General features: G+C 35.7%; 3 protein-coding genes across 5 annotated transcripts in view; 2 read left to right on the forward strand and 1 right to left on the reverse strand.

Moving 5' to 3' along the window:
* The window catches only part of LOC129418154 (calpain-14), a 142800-nt gene that overhangs the window by 16628 nt on the left and 109376 nt on the right, over window positions 1-16796 (forward strand). The window lies entirely within an intron of this gene.
* spata7 (spermatogenesis associated 7) lies at window positions 550-5810 on the reverse strand. 2 transcript variants are annotated; one of them, XM_055173211.2, is made up of 11 exons: window positions 5556-5810; window positions 4847-4939; window positions 4711-4758; window positions 3802-3917; window positions 3264-3709; window positions 3124-3169; window positions 2630-2718; window positions 2486-2536; window positions 2294-2371; window positions 1875-1932; window positions 550-1701 (listed from the first exon to the last, which is right to left on the reverse strand). In XM_055173211.2, exons 1-11 carry the CDS (start codon window positions 5596-5598, stop codon window positions 1183-1185), a joined length of 1587 nt encoding a protein of 528 aa, XP_055029186.2. In that variant the 5' UTR covers window positions 5599-5810; the 3' UTR covers window positions 550-1182. The 2 variants fall into 2 exon arrangements, with proteins under 2 accessions (XP_055029186.2, XP_055029185.2); XM_055173210.2 differs by having other exon boundaries at window positions 3252-3709.
* kcnk10b (potassium channel, subfamily K, member 10b) lies at window positions 7067-16566 on the forward strand. Of its 2 annotated transcripts, none has more exons than XM_055173270.2 (7): window positions 7067-7562; window positions 9413-9822; window positions 13959-14076; window positions 14368-14528; window positions 14745-14934; window positions 15048-15190; window positions 15269-16566. In XM_055173270.2, the coding sequence occupies exons 1-7, from the start codon at window positions 7508-7510 to the stop codon at window positions 15908-15910; spliced, it is 1719 nt and encodes a 572-aa protein (XP_055029245.1). In that variant the 5' UTR covers window positions 7067-7507; the 3' UTR covers window positions 15911-16566. The 2 variants fall into 2 exon arrangements, with proteins under 2 accessions (XP_055029245.1, XP_055029244.1); XM_055173269.2 differs by having other exon boundaries at window positions 7069-7562; window positions 14742-14934; window positions 15269-16562.

A 16796-nucleotide genomic window follows, 5' to 3' on the forward strand; every position in this document is an offset into this window, starting at 1 on the left:
CGCTCGTGAGCACATTACGTCAGAGTTTTGGAATGCGTGGAATGAGCGCAGCTGCTCTAAAGCCACGTGAATATAGATTTACATTTATTTATTAGATTAGTACGTAATTACTACAGTAAAGCCACGTCAATATAGTTTTACATTTATTCATTAGATCTGTACATTATTACTACAGTAAAGCCTCGTGAATATAGTTTACATTTGAAGAGTTTCGTTGCAAAACAAGATAACTCCGTTTTTTTATTAGTCAGAAATCTTGTTTTTTGGTTGTGCATTTCAATTTATATATCAACTGCAATTGGTTTGTTTTGATTAAACCTTCATAACTTAAAAAATACAGCTAAGTAACACCATAAAAAATAATAACATAATAATAAACATGCATTTGACAAAAATGTTAAAAACGGAGTTTTGCAACGAAACCCTTCATTTATTCATTAGATCTGTTCTGTACATTATTGCTACAGTCAATCTGGTGTTTTAAATCCCAAAGACTTAATAATGCACAAAAATAATTCAAAATATCAACAAATGTTTCATATTGTTTTTTTATTTCTATTCCGTATCATGAAACAAAGATGCATTTTTTCCAAGTAATTTAAAACACACACAAAAAAGTTCCCTTTAGCTCTTAGTAGTTAGTGTTAAATCAGCATTTGATTCACCTCTCATCAGTTGAATGGTTTTGAAAGAGATCCTAATAGTTTAATAAAATAATAAAGTAAATACACATATCAGAAAGGTAAACTCTTCTTTTACAATACTTAGTGGGCAATAAAGCAGAAGGTGCAAAAGTAAATATTAATGTTAAAATTTTCATCGTTAATCCTCTGCGATATGACCATATTAATACTGCAACTGTCTTTGTCATGTGCTTTACTAACTAAAACATAAAAAGAAAATTCACATTATAAACATAACACCTTTAAAATAATATATGCATGGCATTTGATTCATATATTCTGACTACATAACCCCCCCCAAAAAAATGCCCAAATTAAGAGCAGCAAACTTCCGAAATGTAATAATGCCTCGTATAATAACTTAACCACGATACAGCAGATAACAGTGTTGAAAAATACTAGAAAAAATCTTTATGAAAATAAAATTCTAGAAAGTTAAATATTTTGTTAACAGTACAAAAAAACTAAATTTGCACAAAAAAAAAGATCACTGAACAGTTTAAAACTCATCATCACTGTGTATCTCCGTTATCTGCTCCTCCTCCGACTGATTCCTCTGAGTCTCTGACACATTTAACAACTCTGTCATGTTTTTTCCAAGTTTATCTACCTGTTCCAACAGATCATTATCATCTGCAGCGTTGCTGAGATGTTCTTCAGCACATGTGAGATGTTCATTATCATTCAGAGAGATTTCACAGCCTGTGTTATGGTTAAGCGTCTCGTTTTCAACTTCTTCCAAAAGAAGTCGACTGGAGCTTCTCAGCAGGCTGGTGTTTACTGGTGTGGACGTTAGGGAAGGTGTGATGTTCTCTCTCTGACGTCTGGTCTTATCAAAAACTGTATGAGCATTAATATCAACATCGGTCAATGACGACAGATCTTGTCTAAAGTTTGAAGAATTATCCTTCAGTTTTAAGGGATCATCAGATTCATTAACACTCAGGAATGAGATTGAGGCATCAGGGGGGTTTTGCAGATCATTATGTAGGTTGTCCAGAAGGTGGCGCATTTTATTCTGTTGGAAATATTAAAAAGACGTCTTGGAGTTAATACCTGGTGATCTAAAAAATATTGTCAGAGCATTAACAGTGTAAATTCAATACAACGTAATTTACCTGTTTGACTTAATATTATATTATTTGCATTAAAGCTGAATCAATAAAAATAGATAAAACAGATAATTTTCACCTCATCTAGTCGATGTTTGTTCATATCAATGTGACGTTCAAATAGTCTCTTCAGGACCCTGTTACACAAGACCCTTCATTTAGATTCACAAGAAAAACATATAGACAAACTGCACAAAATAAAAAACTTTGAAAGGTTTCATGAACTGCATTTTTAAAAAGTTCTCTAAAGTTTACTTAGATCCAATTTAAGCAAAATGTTTACATCAAAAGAATGACATCATTACTTAGAATAGGCAATTTCCAATCCTGTTTCTGACCCTCTCTTTGAAATACACCATTGTGATATCACATTCAAGACTTGAAATTCAAGGGACACTTTAACTTCTATGTTAAGCTAACAGTTTTGCAGGTTATTTCACAAGTTCCCATTAAAAAATCTAATTTATGACCACTTCAAAATGAAGTAAACTCACTCACCTGTCAGAGTAAAGACCCTGTGCTAAGATCTCATTGGTGACGTCTGTAATGAACTCCAAGTACATTAATTCTTCTTCCCTGGTAAAAACAAAACAAAACAAAACATGTAATGGTAACATGAATGACCTTAATGCCACTGTAATTTCTCATGATTACATATCAGAGATGTAAAACAAATAAAATAAAACTCACTCTGCTGTAACTTTTTTCATTATGGGAGACCTCATGCCTTCTGGTGAAACCCTGCAACAGACATCATAGTGTAATATTTGTAATGCCAATATAGGAACATGTGACATTCTTCTGACATACACAGTAAACTGCTGGAGTCTTTACCTGGAGGACGACAGAGGAAAATCTGCTGTCCGGTGACGTCTAATTGAACCTGATTCTTCATCTGACCACTCGTGATCAACACTAAATGTCTGTCAAAAAATAAAGACGCACTTAAGATATGTACTTTTAGTTTACATTATACACCACCAGTCAAAAGTTTAGACTTACACATCCTATATATACTTGACTATTAAATAGTAGTATCATGTAGTGACCAAATATTTTACACAAAAACATTTACTTACATTAAAAAATGTGTTATAATTTCCTTAAGATTTTATGGATTTTTATCTTAGTAACATTTATTCATGTAAACATTTAAGTCTTCATAAATGCAGTCAGGCATGTAACTGCCCACTGAGCCATTTTGAATGACATGTAAAGCGACCAATCAAAGATTGTTTTACATTATGCATGATTGAAGGCTTTCTGACTTTTGACTGATACTGTGTAGATGATATTATCATTGAGAAAAAGAAATGATGATGACTTGCCTGTGGCGATTGTAACTGTGGAGAAAATCCTCGCTTGGACTGTGTGCTGCATGCAACAGAATAAACAAAACATTAACAAACTGAATTTATTGTAACTAATTCCAGTATCAGTAGTTATGTGTCTATACCTCCTCTGGTACATCTCTTGTCGAGTCATCTGTAACGAGGAAGATCTCTCATCTTTATCTTTTCTCCGTGGTGGTGTGTAATAGCGATATTGTAAAAGTGTGGACTTGTGATCTGACTTCAGGGTTCTTGGTGTGAAGGGTTTCTCCTGCGTGAAGCGATGAGCGTGTTTCAACAGCACATCACCGCTGTAAGTCTTCTGTGTTGGATCCTGAAAGCTTTTGTATCCTCTCTGACTACCTGATGATAAATGTCCCGTATGTTCCCATGAGAGGTTTGGACTTCTGTATCCCTGTAAGTCCGAGGAAGATCGGAAATGATTAGCAGCGCTGCCAGATGTATAAGCGGTTTGAGACGGATGCACAATTTGCTTGGAATGAAATGAGGTGCTGATTCCAGGTGATGACATCACTGATTGGTTCAGGTAATGATAGGTATCATCTTGAACGGACGGTTGACTCTAAAAAACAGATCAATTACAAAGAGATTTTGTGTCTGGATATCAAACATTTTAGCACTGTCATGTGATATAAAGATCTTTACACTTCTTACATTCTTAGAAGAACAGGAGGCTCTTGAGTTTATCCTGGTGCTCCTCTGTGAATCCGATCTTCCAGATTGACTCAGTGTGCCTTTTTTCAACTTCTCACGCCGTTTTTGATCAACATCTACGGTCATAAATATAATCCCAAAGTCAAATGGAAATCTGAGCACATGCACCGTGATTCTGATTCTGCAGTTAGGGTTGCAAAGAGGAGGAAAGTTTCCAGTAAATTTCTGGTAAAAATACCCCCAAAACTTTCTATAGGAACTTAATTTGGGGAATCTTGGAAATATTCCAAATAACGGGAATTTATGGGAATTATATGGAAATGTAGGAATATCTATATAAACTAACTATATCATATACAAACCTAAATAAACATTTTGTTTGGTCATACGCAGACATGCATGCAAGATAATACAAATTTTAAAAAAATGACGTCTTGACTAATTTAATTGTAAGTAGAACTTTAATTGACTGAGTAACACAAAATCTCACCCAAATATTTTCTAAGTCAGTGTATTTTTGATATAATGTTCACAATGCGATAATGTTGTTGCACACAGCACAATGATGTTTTAAACAAATTTATGTAATTTACCTAAATACATGAAAGATGGACATTTTGACATATTTTTTTTGTGCATGATTTGGAAGAATGCAAGTACATGCAGGGGGTGTGGCCTAAATGACCCTTCAGGAACGAGTGTGCAGGTGACTGAAGAATGTGCAAGGTAGAAATTTAACTGAAATTATGCTGCAAGAAAGTTTTTAAATTACATTTAAGTTCCCTGTTATATATTCATTCCCATATATTCCCGTTAATTCCCATGAAACATTTCCAGCTTTGAAAATTCCTAGAATTTTGCAACCCTATCTGCAATACATCCAGGAACCTCTTGAAAAGCAAAACTTACATTTGACATTACACTGCATGCTTTTAGGCACAGAGCAGTCAACCGCAGCTAGAAGAAAACAAAGCATATAGACATAAAAAACATGATCAGGTAATACTTTCTAATAATGAGTGCCTATTTTTAAAAAAAGATTTACCTTTCGCTGAATACAACTTTTTATAATGCGACAGCATATGATCTTTAATCATGTATTGAGTCATCAGTTTACCAGATGAGCCATAACAAAAGCCTGAAAGAAAAATATTACACCCATAATAATAACTTTAGTGATAAATTAATAATGCAAAAGTACCACATATTATTTATACATATCTATACTGTTTGTACGAATAAGTATTCACTAAAGCTGCTTTATTACGGGGCAAAATTTTTAAATGTGCTATACAAATAAATTTGAATTAAACAATCAATGATCATCAGACATACAATAACAAATAATATCAATAAAAAACTCACATAATCTACATATATCTCAATCAGTTATAAATAACGACAAATAATTATTATAAAACCATTATACGGTACAGTATTGTACAGTATATGATGGCATTACTATAGTAATATATGTAATTTGCAATGGTACTGAATGATTACTATGTCCACAGCCACTTAAAATACACCTAAAGAAAATTTAAAAGAAACCTAAAGAATATCACTGTATTAGCATGATATATACTCTGTGTAAATAAATCATGGTAATACCATAGTATGCGTCTAAATACCACGTTATTTGTTAGTGTTGTAAAGGAACATGACTTGACGTATTTAGCTCTTAAATTCAAACTAGTCTAAACTAGTTTTAAACAAATGATTACAGTTTAATAATGTAAGTTAACATCGTTTACCTGGTTTTGTATCCATGGTGAGAAACTTATAAGAGAGTCCCATTCTCAGAGCGCTCGTGTTTTACAATAAATCAACATTTTCAACATTTATAAAGACCTGAGGTGTTGCAGTGACCGTAACAATTATGCTAATTAAATAAACATTTCAGTGTTATTTTACTGATTTCATAGTATCATCTTTCAGCCCTCGCTACAATGAAGCTTCTCCGCCGCCATGATGGTTGCTATGCGTGCGTCTGACGTCACTTTGGCTGGTCACGCAATCACGCACAGGCTTCAGCCACAATAAAACAAAACAAAAATTATATTTTTAAATAATGTTATACAATAAATAAAATGCAATATATAACAAACCACAGTTATTATACCCTTAATTATTAAAAAATAATGTGAATATAAAATTAACTACAAATAATGTGCATTACAAAACACAAGAGGAGCAGACGCTTGTATTGTAACCAAGTTAAAACGCACTTTTGGGTTTCAATCTTCACACCTCAGCAACACTTTTAAATATAAAAATGCTAACATAATTTTTACAGCCATACCATACAGTAGTATAATTTTTTTTTTTTGGTTGAAACTGTTAAAGAGTGTATAACACATGCATATATAAACCTTAAACATTACATTGATGGACTTGTGAAATATCTTATGTTACTTGTGTTCATATAATGGGTTAATGGTATTGTGAAATATTTTTTGCCTACATTCTTTATCAAAAGAGACCACATAAGAATAAACAGGTTTATTTACAATATTTGGTTTGGTTATGATTTTATTCTGCAGTGCCATTTTATGACTAATCGATGTTGAGTCTTAAGGAACAGCTGTACAGTTTCATTCATAATTAATGAGGAAACTCTTGGTGGTTACAGCTCAATACATGCACCACAAACCTAGCCTACATTATAAGGGATGAATATGATTCTTTACTGTAAATCTGTATTAAAATAAATTAAAGTGTGAGAAAGCAGATAATTATGCTAATAATATCCCAGCAGCATAGCACATTTTTTTTCTTTCTAATTAATAACCAATATACTTAACTAGCAATAAACATCAAATTATTAAACATTTCACATAAATATACTGTTATCTATATGTGAATTTATAATACAGGAGAAAATAAGTAGCCTACACTCAGTAGGCTAAAATGTTTATAATTAAGGTTATGTTATTATTATTAATATAGAATATAATAGGCTACTAAATATTACAAATATTATTGTTATTCAATTACTATTTTAAAAAGTACAAATAAATAAATATTAAGGATCTAGCTATATTTTTGTACTTCGCTCGTTGACTTACTGTGCGGTCATTGCGCGCAGTCTCTTTCTGTGCACCTGCTCTCCATGTGCCAACCACACCGGCACTTCAGCCGCTTCTGTACACGGCATAAAGGCGATGATCAGTAAGTAACACTATTTTTAAACCTTACACGACATTACACCATCTTGTTTCTATTATAACGACTACCAAAATTTACTGAAATCTCCTGTATAACTAAATGCGTAAAGGATGCCTGAAACAAAGGATGAGACACTGAAACAAAGGAAACTGATTTACGCGCAATGCTGACGCGCACTTCCAGATTTTGTATTGTGTTAACGTTTGTTTATTTTTTCTTGGTGTATTGGGTTTGTGTAAAGTGCTGTGTGTGTGTGTGTGTGTGTGTGTGTGTGTGTGTGTGTGTGTGTGTGTGTGTTTGATGGGTTGGGTGATATTGGGTTAGGCTATATGGAGAGAGTGAGGCGTGATCTCTCATCAGTACCACTGAACACAATGCGCTCTTGCGTTTTCCTCAGCATCTTGCATGTTCCAAAGGATTGGATAAGCCAAAAGACGCGAGAATGTACAGTCATTTGGACTCGTGGATTTGTGCGAATGTTTGGATAGGTTTATTGTCTTATTAATTACCGGAACTCTTAAAGTGCGACGTGACCATCATGAAATTCCCTTTAGAAAATCCAAAGAAACAGGTGAACTGGGATCCGGAACAAGGTCTGTTAAATATCATTATTTGTTTAAAGTTATGTATTAATTTTTAACTGGTTTGATGAGGGAGAGAATAATTTAATCAGCAGAGAGTTTACATTTGGTCTAAGGTTATTGCTCATGTCGTAAATTTTCCACATGTAACCTCAAGTATAACCTCATGTTCATGCACTTTAACTGTATGGTTTTAAGAATTGGTTTAGTCAAATAATAAGACACTAATTAGGTTTGTAGAAAACATGTGAAATGGATTAGGTCTATATATTAATAAACAAGTAGGCTATTATATATTATACATTAATATGATTGTATAATATTGTATGTTATTAATTGTATAATATCATATAAAATTATTAATATAGTCATAATAAAGCATCATGGTTAACATTACATTTGCTATAGTTTCTCTAAATGCAGTTTCTCAGATAAACAGTAACATTTTATAAAGTCTTTACACTTAAAGTTTCTGTAAAGTCTAAAATGTTGTCATTACTGTAATTAGCATGTTTCATAAATCATCAAGCGAAACAAACAAGCGTTGTTAAAGTCTTTAAATAGTTCTGGTTGAATGCTCATGGGAATGATTCAAATATTTGTTAGCGACTTTATTAGATATCGATTGGAATAGGGTGTAAATCGTGATGTCAGTTCTCTGGCCGTCCTTTAGTGACTCAAAGTCAAAATTTATTGTTGTCCAAGTGTATGTATTGATTATTGGGCCATGCATTGCTGTAAAATTCACACATACATATGTGTAGATCTGCTCAACAACAGATACTGACATTAAAACAAGCAAGTTTATTGAAAAACACCACTCAAAAATAGCTTTTCTATTTAGTTTTATAAACAGAAAGGTAGAATCTGCTGAAACATGGTAAAGGGTGGGGTTTGCATAAATAATGGGGTGGGATTACATCATTCTGACTCACAGGCCCCACCCCCTGTCCCCCACAAAGACAGCAGGGGTTTTTCTTTATACAGGGGTGACTGCACACAGCTGCGCTGCATGTTGTGAATATATAAACGATTCTTGATCTAGACCCTTCCTTGACTCTACTCTGAATTCATACTATACGCTCTTAAAATCTAATTATACAATCCATTTGTCTACTAATGTGTCTGAGTGGGTTATCATCTCTTAAATGTCCTTCAGATGTCTGTTCGTGAGAATGAATCATTGGGTCAAATTCACCCCATTTACAATCAACAAGGAATTTAACTTGGTGGGTTGCCATTTATTATTTAACATCACAAATAAGTACTTTGTGTTCAATGTTGTATACACAGAAGAGGGGTACAGATGTCTATGACAGAGTAAAACTTTAGGACAGAAACAGATCATGCTGAGATAACATAATGATCAGGATCAAAATTGTTATTTTTCATTTCATCCACTTAGCCAAATTGCCATTCAATGCATTGTAATTTGCCTAACCTCAATGATATTTTTGTGTCTAAGATAAACCTAATAAAATGTTTAAGGTCATCATGTGGGAGAATTGGCAAAAATAAGAAAAGAAAAGCTAAGTTTCTTCTATATATTTATATTAAACGAAGATCAAATAGAGACTTCAGTCAAAAATCAAATCAGGCCATCAAACACCAAAAGGATTAAAGTGAGAAGGGTCGATATTAACTCGATGATCTCTCATCACATACTTTCAAGACCAGATGATCTAAGCTCTACTCTCCACATCCATTGTATAGATCTGTTCTCCTAATGCATGTCTATGACACCTGAAGGAAATCGAGATCTCCCCGAGTCTTCTGAGCTACTAAAATGTTTGTCATATGACCCCTGTAGTTTATATCTTCCAACATTATACAGTATGTTTTTTTTTTCTGTGTCTCTCCAGTGGCTGTTCAAACAAACATAATCCCACCAAAGAAGGTCCAGGCCGGTGGAGTTCAGTCCAGCTTGGTTCAAGCCAGCGTGGCTACCATGCAGAACCCTATGGGCTGTGAAATTAAAACGAACGGCCACTGTCCCCTACCACGTCTCTCCATCACCTCTCGTTCGGCCAGCGTGGTCGCAGGTATGGACTCCGGAGGGGACGGATCGACTCTTCATTCTGTCATGAAATGGAAAACGGTCCTGGCTGTATTTGTGGTGGTAGTGGTCTATCTAGTGTGCGGTGGTCTGGCTTTTCGTGCAATGGAGCAACCTTTCGAGAGTAACAAGAAAGACACCATCGCTCAAGAGAAAGCTTCGTTTCTGCAGAGGAACCCGTGTGTTTCCACAGCAGAGCTTGAAGATCTTATTAAGGTAAGATCAGACTGTATGATATTCAATTCTATCTATGAGTGACAAATGCTTGTTCTTTTAATTTTTTTTATTTAAATAATTTGGAAATAGACTGTAATGTATTCTGGTGATGCAGTATTATATGTAAAGCACTTTTAGTTTCAAAAGGTTTTTCTGGTCACGTATAAGTGCCGTCAGTGCTGAATATCTAAAACTTTCCAATGGTGCGTGTCACGAACATCATTCCCACAGTCTCTTTAACCGAATGACTCTTCTGCTGTTCCCTCAGCAAGCGTGCGCCTCTAATCGATCAGTAAATGTCACTCCAAGACAGACATGAACTCCTTCTGGCATCTCACAGGATTATTGGCTGTGATTGTGCCAGTTCTCATTTTAAGCAACATTTTGTGTTATGTGATCCACCAGCACGACTCAGTAAGGGGGTGTGCACACCAAAGCGTGCAGACGTCCTGTCAACATACGTGCCTGCTGCACGCACGTCTAAAGGGTTTATGATAAAAGAGACACTCACGTACACAAAATACTTACAAGACACTAACTTAACACTAAACTATGATTACACATGAGATTAAGCGAGTATCTGGCAAACGCGAGCGTCACTTTTATCATAAACCCTTTAGCAGCACATATTTTGACAAGATGCATGATGCACATGGTTCCCATGACGCAACACATATTTTGACATGACGAGCCACACACATGACGGACTAAATACATGTTGTGACGAGCTCGCATCGTGCGCCCTCGAAAAAGAAGTTACCAGCCGCCGGTGCTCAGTGTGGACAAAACCCGCCAGCTGCTGGCATTTTTAAAAAGCTGCGCTTTCATTGGAAACATTTGAAAACATACACCGCATAAGGTGTGCACGCTAACTAAGACTCATATCTCATATAAAAAGAAATGAAAATGTGTTGCCGTCAATTAAAGCTTTGCATTGATTTCTCACAGAGCATCCTACATACCGTACATCGGCAAAGAAATTACAGGAAGGGTGTATGATATGATAAGACATATTTCCATTCTATAATATAATCTGGAACAGCATCAGATACTTAAATAAGATGTAAATGTCCAGGGATCTTAGATGTCAGGAAAGCAGATGGCCACTTGAGAGATCAATAACTATGTTCAGAATGGATTACAATACTGTGTATTGACTACTAGCCTACTATACACAGAATCATCTGAATAATAAAAGTCTATTAGCCAAAGATAGTGTTTAATGTTAAATGTTTAAACTTGCCTTATCCATTAACATTGTAGTAGATATTTATTTAAAGTGATTTACAGTAGACTTAAGCTATGCCATTTATCAGTCCCTGCTTTCCCCAGGACTCAAACCCAAGACCTTGGCACTGTTACTGTAGTAGATTAACATTCATCATGAAAAAAAGAGTTTATTTACAACAAAATCACACAAATTATTCATAATTTACCTGGAAACATGCTAACTGTGACCGCTCAATAAAGAGTTTTAGTTAGCAAAGCTGACATTCATGCCTAAGCAGACAGATGATGTCTGTGATCACATGCTTCATTTTATAAAGCTTCCATTCATGCAAGCATCTAACAGAAACCTCCATATCTGCTAATTACATTTCCAAAAATCAATTGAGGTGATGTAAAACCTCAATCAAAAATGAGACAATGATAGGCTATATTAACCAAATGCTCTCTGCATGTAATATTCAACAAATGCTTTGCTTTAAATCCGCATAATTTCAGCCTCAGATGAATTAGAAATACAGATTTGTTGTCAGAATCCATTAAGAGTCTGATTAAAAAAATGCTTATTTACAAGAAAACATGTTAGTCCCCTTTACTCTCAGAAAAAAGGTTTACAAGTTGGCACTTGGACTTTTTAAAAGCTCCATTTTGGTACAGATATGTATCTTTGAGATAGTATGCACATTTTAGGTACACAATTGATAACTTTTGTACCTTCTTGTACCTTTTTTGACATGGTGTTTTTGGGAAAAGGCTTCACATACATTTGTTATTGTTTGTCCCATTAAATGGCATAGACCCTCAAGAATAAAACCCCACTGAAAAGTCAACATGACACATGCTGAAACTGTGTCTCGATGGACCATTAGGATTAATGTCATAGCATCGACAGAATTCATACAATGTAATTTACATACTGTATTTATGTTTTTGTTGTTATTGCATGTAAGCAAAAAATGTTGTTTCTGTAATCTTTCAATAAACTGTATTTACTTAAGTTATTGAAATTCTCAGTTAATATTCTAAAGCAATTTTATATCCAAAGCAAAGGACCAAAACAAAGATGAGACCTTATTTGTGAAATAGTTTCAAAGATTTTTAATACATTTCTCTCCAGAATTAGATGTATATAATGTCAGACATGTTGTTGATGTCATGAGTGACAGCAGGCTGTGTGTTGTTGTTCTTGGCTATGAACAGACTGACTCAAACTCATTTTTCCATCAGGACACTTGGCTATTTCTATCTGAAATGGAGAAAGATTAATCAGAGAAAATGGCTTTCTCAATTACAACAATTTTACTGTAAAAAAATAACTTGTTAAAACAATTTGGTTTTGCAAGTCAATTCAAACTTTTATTTTAAATTTTGGCTTAAAAAGTTGACATAACTTATAAATTCAATTTGAAATTGTTTAAAGTAACATAAAAATACATGTTAATTTAACAAAAAAATGCTGCATATTTTTTACAGTGTTGTTTTATTGAATATTGCTTTAATCTTTTATATGATATGATTTATGTTTCGCAATAGTTTGCATGGAGTGGCCATTATTTGCTACTATAATAAACAGAAATGGTCAGACCACATTTATATCTTATAGTGATGCCAAAAGAGCGATAAGATTTAGGGGAATATTATAAACATACCAAAGCTGGCGAGCATGCTCAGACAGAACATACCGATATATTGAATTTACTCATCATTAAAGAGTAACTAAATCCTAAACCAACTTTATTTAGTTAATGATCTGTAAGAATGATCCTTTATTAGTGCTGTTCATTGATTTTAGTAAGTTTTTTGACATTAAGATATACAGTGTTTCAATACTGCAATATATGGTGTAAAAACGTCTGAGTGCTGCCCTCTTCAGGTTGAACAGTGGCTACTGCAGTTGAATTTTCCTATTGGATGTTGGGTCCAAAAAATGACTCGTGACGTAAGCAGGTTCAAGCTCACCACGCCCTTGTTACGATCTCACCACACACTTGGTATGAGCTTAGTTCCTCCCCTCTATCTCCGTTGGGATCTGCCCACTTTTCTTGCATTTTTCAAATATTGCCAGTGGGTGGAGTCAGGCTTTGACCAGGGGTTTAGTTACGCTTTAATAATGGAAATAATGGAAAACCCATAATTTTATTAGGAGGAAAGAAACAAAACCCTTTAAGAGAGAACCAGACATAGAGGATATAATATATATTAGATACTACATTATACAATTTTTGGTAATTAAAACATTTTGCCCCTTAAAGACCTCCATTTATTATCCTAAATTAGATGCACCTGTTTAAGCTGCATAAAGACACCTGTCCACCCCATACAATCAGTAAGAATCCATATATATATATAGTTATAGTTATAGTTATAGTTATATAGTAGATTAAATGGGAAGCGGTCAGTGGTTGCTGGCCAGACATCTGCTGGGAGTCATGTTGAAGCGAGGCCAGTAGATAAGGGGTGTAATGAGGTTCACGGAAGCAGGAACTAGGTCTGTTAATCTCAGTGTCCTCGGGTTCAGGGACCAGACACATTTATCCTTTTATTCCTAAACAAGTTTGAAAAGAATCACACAACCTGATCTAATTATAAAAGACAAAGAGCACATTGATCTTCAGTACAGAGACACAGAGCATCTTTGCCACTGAAGCACAATAACTTCACCGATGTGACCTGAAGCTTTAAGAATAATGATGCTATTGTGCAGAGGAATAATCGATCACCGAGTCCATCCACTCAATTCACAGCCCTGGAAATGACTTATGAAATATAGCAAACACTGGGATTAGAGTCTTGTAAAACACAACCTTGTTTCCAGAGCTCTGATATAAATCATGACCGCTTGATATCTTGTAATCTAGTAATCTAGCTTTTAAATGTAAGCCTGAATTTGTTTCTGTATCTTGACCCAGCATGCTGTAGATGCGGTCAGCGCCGGAGTGAGTCCGATTGGAGAAACATCTTATAATTCCAGTCACTGGGATCTCTCCAGTGCCTTCTTCTTCGCTGGAACCGTCATTACCACTATAGGTACAAATAACACTTATCATTATTTACCATTCCTCATCATCTTCAATGTAGGTAAAGTCTTGATGGATTTGTCTAGATGCTGAGATTTGCTCACCGAAATAAAGGCAAATTTTAAACAGTTTACACCTGTCAGACTGAAAATGTCTTGAGTTTGTCTTTAGTTAAAGCATCTATAATTACTGCCATGTTCTCTCAGCCCAACCCAACAATTGTCTTGTTGTGTGTCTGTGTCTCGCTGGTTTGCTGTAGATGTGTTAAATAACCTCTTGTCTTTAACACCCACGTCGTCAGGCTACGGAAACATCGCTCCAAGCACCGAGGGCGGAAAGATTTTCTGTATTCTCTATGCCATATTTGGCATCCCTTTGTTCGGCTTCCTGCTGGCTGGGATCGGCGATCAACTAGGGACCATGTTTATAAAGAGCATCTTAAAAGTGGAAAAGATTTTCAGGGTAAGCTGAACTTATTTAAAAATATTCAGCCAAGTATTCTCTGCTGCTTTTTCAGCAAACGTGAAACATAAAATCAATATTGACTTTCCAGGCACACATCAATACGTCATTCTAAAGAATAAAAATGTCTGTCTTTGCAAATTTTCATTGAAGCTTAATTGGCTTATGTTTAACCTTGTTTTAAATGTATTCTGTGTTATCGATCCTCTACAGCAGAAACACAAACAGATCAGTCAGACTAAAATCCGCGTCACCTCGACCATTCTCTTCATCCTGGCAGGCTGTATCGTGTTTGTCACCATACCAGCGTTTATCTTCAAACACATCGAGGGTTGGAGTACTTTAGAGGCGATATACTTTGTGGTTATAACTCTTACGACTGTTGGCATTGGAGACTACGTTGCAGGTATGTGGACAGATGAAAAGAAGTGATTTGAAGTTTTGTTGACGTTCATGTCTTATTTATATTGATGGATTTAATCAATGTTGTAATCAATACCGTACCACATTGATATGCAGGTGGGGATCGTAAAATCGAATACATGAAATGGTACAAACCTCTGGTCTGGTTTTGGATTTTGGTGGGTCTGGCGTATTTTGCAGCGGTTCTGAGTATGATCGGAGACTGGCTCAGGGTTCTGTCCAAGAAAACTAAAGAGGAGGTATGATTATGTATCGTATGATCTGTGCATTATAACATCGTATATGAATCACACATATAAATATGATCTTTATCGCAGGTGGGAGGGTTTAAAGCACATGCAGCCGAATGGAAAGCGAACGTTCGGGCGGAGTTACGAGAAACACGCAGGCGTCTGAGCGGCGAGATCCACGACAAACTGCAGCGTGCCGCCACCATCCGCAGCATGGAGCGCAGACGTCTGGGACTGGAGCAGCGCGCTCACTCGCTCGACATGCTGTCGCCTGAAAAAAGAGCCGTCTTCGCCAGCCTGGACACCGGGCGTTTCAAGACCTCCTCGCATGAGAGCATCGACACCAAACTGAACAACCTCCGTCTCAAAGCCGAGAACAGCGGACAGCAGATGTCCTCGGAGGAAAACATCTTCAACCGTTTCGGCTCGCTCAACAAACTGGCCAAACGCAACAGGGTTAAAGATCTCAGCAGGAATATCCCAGAAGACACGAGCAAAGCCGACGAGGTTCTCAGCAGTAACAGCAGTAACGTCACACTCGGAGATGACAGAAAAGAAGATGAAGAGGAGGAGGTAGAGGAGGAGAGGATGGGAAAGGAGGTGAACACTAGCTTCACGTGTTTGCCTCACTATCCTGAAGAATCGAAACAGCAAAACGGTTTTGCACCGGCTCAGGCCAGAGAACAAGAGAGGAACAAAAGACTCGAGCAGAAAGAACATCAACCCTAGAAAGACAGAAAATAGCAGTAGGCAAAGGGTTAAAGGATTCATTCACCCCAGAACCCACATGACCTTAAAATAACAACAGATTAAGGGAATGGACACTAGGAAACTTCAAGATTCAGCTACAGGTGTTTTCATTTCTTAAGCCGTATGAACCGCTATGTGTGGAGCAAAACAACATTTAAATGGAAATTCACTGAAAACTTTTCCCTTTGTGTCCAAAACTTTTTGTGCTCTTTAGATATAAAGTCATGTGGGTTTGGAACGAGGATGAAGACAATATTTTTAGTTCAGGGAGAATTATATCTTTAACTGATGTCAGAAAATGTGCCTTTCTGTTTGGTAAGCTGTTACTTGACCGAAAACGATGAACTGCTGTTGCTTTACTTTTTTCTCAAATGATCATTTTCAAATTGCCAAAAATGGACACACAGAGAGGTCAAAGAACACACTGACATCACTTAAAAAAACTGTCTACATTTTTTCTACAATATGAGAAATAAGTACTCATCAAATGGTAACAAAGACTTATATGGACCATTTTGATTCTGGTTTTGTAAACAGAATTAAAAACCTGCATGAGTATCTACTGACTCGCTGCTTAGATAACTCTATGTATCAGACGAATGTGTGTATCAGACAAATGTGTGTATCAGACGAATGCATGTATTAGATGAACGTGTGTATCAGACGAATGTGTAAATCAAATTAATCTATGAATAAGATGAATGTGTGAGTAAGACGAATGTGTGAATCAGACAAATGTGTGAATCAGACGAATCTGTGAATCAAATGAATCTGTGAATCAGATGAATCTGTGAATCAGATGAATGTGTGAGTCAGATCAATGTGTGAATCAGATGAATGTGTGAATCAAATGAATCTGTGAATA

Source organism: Misgurnus anguillicaudatus, chromosome 7 (assembly GCF_027580225.2).
Source record: "Misgurnus anguillicaudatus chromosome 7, ASM2758022v2, whole genome shotgun sequence".
Taxonomy (NCBI): domain Eukaryota; kingdom Metazoa; phylum Chordata; class Actinopteri; order Cypriniformes; family Cobitidae; genus Misgurnus; species Misgurnus anguillicaudatus.